The sequence below is a fragment of the Eimeria acervulina genome, genomic scaffold, assembly GCF_000499425.1.
Source record: "Eimeria acervulina Houghton genomic scaffold, Eah_scaff572, whole genome shotgun sequence".
Lineage (NCBI taxonomy): Eukaryota > Apicomplexa > Conoidasida > Eucoccidiorida > Eimeriidae > Eimeria > Eimeria acervulina.
Genome location: NW_013549717.1, coordinates 15,623 through 21,480, shown reverse-complemented (window position 1 = coordinate 21,480; position 5,858 = coordinate 15,623). Strand labels below are relative to the sequence as shown.

Below are 5,858 nucleotides of genomic sequence, written 5' to 3'. Positions count from 1 at the left end.
AAATAGTTAATCAAATGATTTGCTAATAAACATAAATAACCAAATGAAGAAATAAATAAATAAATTACTAAAATAATTAATAAACTAATTAATTAATATAATAATTAATTAATTAATTAATTAATTAATCTAAAGACATACTGTTGCAGACATAGCAAGGAAAGGACAAGGAAGCAGTTGAAATATTCTTTCTATTCTCGGGCCTTCTTCAACATCGCCAATGCAATGCACTTCATCTAAGACAACATATTTTATATTGGAGCAAAACTCGCGATGTTTTTCTTCACCAGATAAAAGTAATAACTCTAAGAAGTACGGCACCGTGACGAAAACCTAAATGCATGCATCACACACACACATACACTCGAAAAAAACTATAGCTATCCTGCAGCAGCAGCAGCAGCAGCAGCAGCAGCAGCAGGAGCAAAAACAAAAGCATAACGATAGCAGGAGCTAACAAACAGCACCAGCACAACAGAAGCAGCAGCAGGAACACAGCAGCAGCAGAAGCAGAAGCAGCAGCAGCAGCAGCAATGCAAGAACAGCAGCAGCAAAACAACAACAGGAGCATCACAAAAAAAACAAAAGCAACAAGCACAACAGGAGCAACAGCAACACCAGCAGCAGCAACAGCAACAGCAACAGCAGCAACAGCGGCAACAGCAGCAACAGCAGCAGGAGCAGCAACAGACCTGCGCATCAAGTGCTTTAGGTGTGCATACACCCTGCAGTACGTGGGCTGACAATATCTTCTTGCAATTTACTGGATATGTTTTTGTGCTGAAGCGACCGTAGATCTCAGCGTACACCTGAAAAATAAGTAAAACAAATTAAATAAAATAAATTAAATAAATAATATAATGTAAAAATAAATAATATAAATAAAATAAATAAGCAAAATGAACAAAACAAACAGAAAACAACAGGAGACGACGACGCACCCGCATTCAGCAGAAATATGTGAAAGAGTTTTATGTTTTAGAGAGCAGCAGCAACAGAGCAGCAGCATCAGCAGCAGCAGCAGCACCACCACCACCACCACCACCAGCATCAGCATCAGCAGCATCAGCAGCATCAGTATCAACAGCATCAACAGCAGCAGCAGCATCAACAGCATCAGCATCAACAGCAGCATCAGCATCATCAGCAGAATCAGCAGCAGCAGCAGCATAAGTCTACGTCTAACCTGCTGCGCTAGAGCTTTATTAGGACAGACATAAACAACGCAGCCTTCGTCGGAATCTCTCAAGACCAACTCCATCGCATAAAAACAAACGTACGTCTTCCCGCTTGCAGTGGGCGCCGATACAAACACAGACGCGTACCTGTAAATAAATAAATAAATAAATTAATTAATTAATTAATTATTTAATTTAATTAATTAATTAATTAATTAATTAATTATTTAATTTAATTAATTATTTAATTATTTAACTAACTAATTAATTGATTAATTAAATTAATTAATGTTAATAAGCATCAATTGATTAATTAAGTTTATAAAAACTAATAATAATAATAATAATAATAGATAAAAAGTAATACTAAGCAAGTGCGAATGAATTAGAACCGAAATAGACAGTTAATTAGCATAAAAGATATAGAATTTCCTCAAATTAATTAATTAAATTAATTAAATAAATTAAATAAATTAAACTAATTAAATTAATTAAACTAATTAAATTAATTAAATAAATTAAATTAATTAAATGAATTAACCTCTTACGCATCAACAGCATCAAACAAACGAGACTGCCAAAGGTCGGGTGCAAATAAAACGCGATTATCGGCTGAGACAGAAGGAGGTCGGGTTGAGCGTTCAAAGTCGCTGCCCATGTAATGCAATTGTAACACAGCTTCCTGAAAAACAAATTAAATAAACTAAATAAAATTAATTTATTCTATTAGAGTATTTTTATCTCGTTAATTTTATCTAAATGAAATGCGAAGGAAAAAAAAAGCACAAAAAATAAAGCAAAATTGGTGCTGCTGCTGCTGTTGCTGCTGCTGCTGCTGCTACGGTTGCTGCTGCTGCTGCTGCCGTTGCTGTTGTTGTTGCTGCTGTTGTTGTTGCTGCTGACCTGTCCTGGTTTGAATGCAAATTCATATTCGCTGGCGCTCTCTACTTTGTGCTTCATCAGATTCTCTGAAATGTTTGTCTTCCCCTTCTAAATAAAATAAACACAAATAAACAAAAATAAACAAAAATAAATATATAAACAAATAAACAAATAAACAAATAAACAAATAAACAAATAAACAAATAAATAAGAACTAGAGAAAGCGAGGAGACAGCGATATGGTAGCTCACAGAGAGAACCTTGAAAGCAACCCATACAGCTAGCTAGCTATCTAGCTAGCTACCTAGCTAGCTACAGATATAGCTAGCTAAAAGACGTACAGCTATACAGCTAGCTAGGCGTATCGATACCCAGCTAGCTACACATCAGCATGTAGTAGCTACGCCTAGCTAGGTAGACACGTGCAGCTATAGCTAGCTAGCTAGCCAGGTAGCTATCTATCTATCTATCTATCTAGTTAGCTAGCTAGCTAGCTAGCTAGCTAACTGGCTAGCTAGCTAGCTAGCTAGCTAGGTATTTGATAGTTGTTGTGTGTGTATATTACCTGCGTTTTTTTATGTTTGTCTGCTGAATGTTTATTTGGATGAATATCATCTGCGTCTTCGAGAGTTTGCTGCTGCAGCTGCTGCTGCACCTTGACCCACTGATTAAACAGCAGAGCAGCAGATGAAGTGAAGCCTAAAGACAATAAACTTCTTTGAATTAACTCGACATCAGTCCCCGATAAATAATCTAAAAACAATCGGCTAATTTCGACGTTCAGGCGAAATATCAAACATAGCAATCGCCGGACTTCTATGAAACTCTCCCTGACAAACAAATAAATAAACAAACAAACAAATAAATAAACAAATAAATAAACAAATAAATCATTATACATTATATATATTATATATAATATGTATATTGTAGTAATAGCAGCAGTAGCAGTAAGAGCAGCTGCAGGACTAGCAGCAGCAACAGCAGTAGCAAGAGCAGCAGCAGAACTAGCAGTATCAGCAGCAATAACAGCAGCAGCAATAACAGCAGCAGCAATAACAGCAGCAGCAATAACAGCAGCAGCACAAGCAAGAGCAGCACAAGCACAAGCAGCATCAGCAGGAAGCAGAAGTTGTTGATGATTTACTTGGTGCAGCATTTATCTTTATTGAATTCTTTGAATGCCGAATGAACAAGTAGAAGAACAGTCATAGAGAAGTCTTTCTGTCTTTGTTTAGTTTTGAGTGTACTGACAACTGCAGGTAAGCCTAATAGCAAATCCATGCGTCTACTAACGCCTACTAGTGCTTCAATTATTATTTCTTTTAATGCTGACAGAGAAAGAAAATATGTATGCCCTCGGAAAACAAAACAAGATTCTAATCGAACCTTATTATTATTACTGCTGCTGCTGCTGCTGCTGCTGCTGCTGCTGCTGCTGCCGCTCTTCTCCGCGCACAACGCCAACAGCTAAACGCAAATTCAAAACAAACACAAAACAAATTTATATTCATTTTATTAATTTATTAATTTAATTAATTAATTAATTTAATTTAATTAATTTAATTAATCAATCGACTAATTTTATTAAATTAATAATACGGGGAGGTGAAACAAAGAACACATCACACGCCGGCATTGTATAAATAAATAAATAAAATAAATTAGATAAATAAATAGATGATATATAAATATAAATATAAATAAATAAATATATATATATATATATGCATATAAACAGAGAAGCAAATAATAAATAAATAAAAGACAATAAATAAGTAAATGAATACATAAAGAAGCAGACAAACAAAAAAATAGATAAAATGAACAAAGACAAACAAACAAACAAATAAATAAATAAATAAATAAATAAATAAATAAATAAATAATGAGTGTTACAAACCAGATTCTCAAGGTTTTGTGCTCTCTCAGCATCTACGTCGTTAGTTTTTTGTTGTTTTGCTGCGACATTTTTTTGTTTGATGATATCTGCTTTCTTTTGAGGTAAAGGTTTATTCTTTTTTGAGGTTTTATCTGCATGCGGTTTCTTGTTGCTGCTGTTGCTGCTGCTGCTGCTGCTGCTGCTGTGTTTACCCTTCCCTCCTTTTCCTTTTGCTGCACCACCCTCTCCTCCCTCTCCTGCTGCTGCTGCTGCTGCTGCTGCTGCTGCTGCTGCTGCTTCTTGCTGCTGCTGCTCAGCTATACGCCAAGGGTGATTTGAGTGGTTTACTACGATGTTGTAGTGCAGCGGCTGCGGACAAATTGACTTCGCCATTCGACTCACATTGCGCAAATTCTGCTGCAACCTGCGAACATATAAATAAATAAATATATATTTATATATATATATTTATATATAGATGTTTATATGTATTTATATATATTTATGTGTGTAGATACATTTATATTTATATATATATTTATGTGTATATATATAATATTTATTAAAAATGCATATATATATACATAAATATATACATATATATATATATATATATATTTACACTTATATACACACATAATGTATATACATATATAAAGTATATACATATAATATGCATTATATATAGATATATATATATATGATTATATATATACGCTATCCATCCAACTGCATGCAGGCAGTTGCATGTATGCAGATACCCCTGAGTTTAAGCAGCAGGAGCAGTGGCAGCAGCAACAGCAACACCAGCAGCAGCAACAGCAGCAGCACCAACAACAGCAAAAGCAGCAGCAGCATCAGCAACAACAACACCAGCATCAGCAGCAACGCCAGCATCAGCATCAGCAGCAACAGCAGCAGCAGCAACACCAGCATCAGCATCAGCAGCAACACCAGCAGCAGCAGCATCAGCAGCAGCAGCAGCAGCATCAGCAGCAGCAGCATCAGCAACAGCAGCAGCAGCAGCAGCAGCATGATACCTTCTGCGGACTCTAGCTGCCCAGAATTTTCTTTTTTCTTCGCCGTTCATATTCTCCATGCGCTGTCTCTCACTTCGTGTCGGTTCGCGTGTATCATCGATAGAGAGAGTTTCTTTTAAAATCTGTTTGCAGATCAAAAAAGAGTTAAAACAATTTAATTATATTATATTTACTCATGCAACTAACTAATAGAAATGCATCAAGACAAATAGCTGAAGAGGTACAGATACTTTCTTCTGAAATCTATTTAAAGATTAAATTAATAATTCAATTTATATAATTTAATTAAATTAATTAACAGAAGATATCGGGGAACAGAACGAAAAAATTAATTAATGTTAAAACAGAAAATCAACATGTACAAACATAACCAAAAAAAATATATATATATATATATAAATATAAATAATAATAATAATAATAATAATAATAATAATAATAATATAAATTATTTAAATTCAATGAAAAAGAGAAGACAGATAAAAAACTAACAGAGATAATATTGGGGTGTACATGCATCTATCTACAGTATTAATACAACTCTTTGAAAAATATATATAAATAGCTGCGGTGTATAGGCACCTATCTACCTGCAGTATTTATGCATATATATCTCTAAAATAAAATATATAAATGTATCAATCTGAGGTGTATATGCATCTATCTGGAGTGTATGTGCAACTAGCTAGGGTATATACTTAGTCTATTTGGGGTGTATAGGCATCTATATGAAATGAATATATTCATATATATCTGAGGTATATATTTTTATATCTGAGGTGTATATGCATCTATCTAAAGTATACATACATGCATGCATACATACATACATACATACATACATACATACATGCATATACATGTATATATTCATAT

General features: G+C 34.2%; 1 protein-coding gene across 1 annotated transcript in view; it reads right to left on the bottom strand.

Annotated features, from left to right (window-relative positions):
• Positions 1-129: 129 nt before the first annotated feature.
• The window catches only part of EAH_00043190 (hypothetical protein, conserved), a gene marked incomplete at both ends in the record, with an annotated part of 8,271 nt that continues 2,542 nt past the window's right edge, over positions 130-5,858 (bottom strand). The window contains 9 exons of the mRNA XM_013394993.1: positions 130-333; positions 723-809; positions 1,187-1,325; positions 1,727-1,860; positions 2,082-2,168; positions 2,626-2,724; positions 3,315-3,530; positions 3,964-4,366; positions 4,983-5,104. Coding sequence (XP_013250447.1) covers positions 130-333; positions 723-809; positions 1,187-1,325; positions 1,727-1,860; positions 2,082-2,168; positions 2,626-2,724; positions 3,315-3,530; positions 3,964-4,366; positions 4,983-5,104 — 1,491 coding nt within the window. The remainder of the gene's footprint in view (positions 334-722; positions 810-1,186; positions 1,326-1,726; positions 1,861-2,081; positions 2,169-2,625; positions 2,725-3,314; positions 3,531-3,963; positions 4,367-4,982; positions 5,105-5,858) is intronic.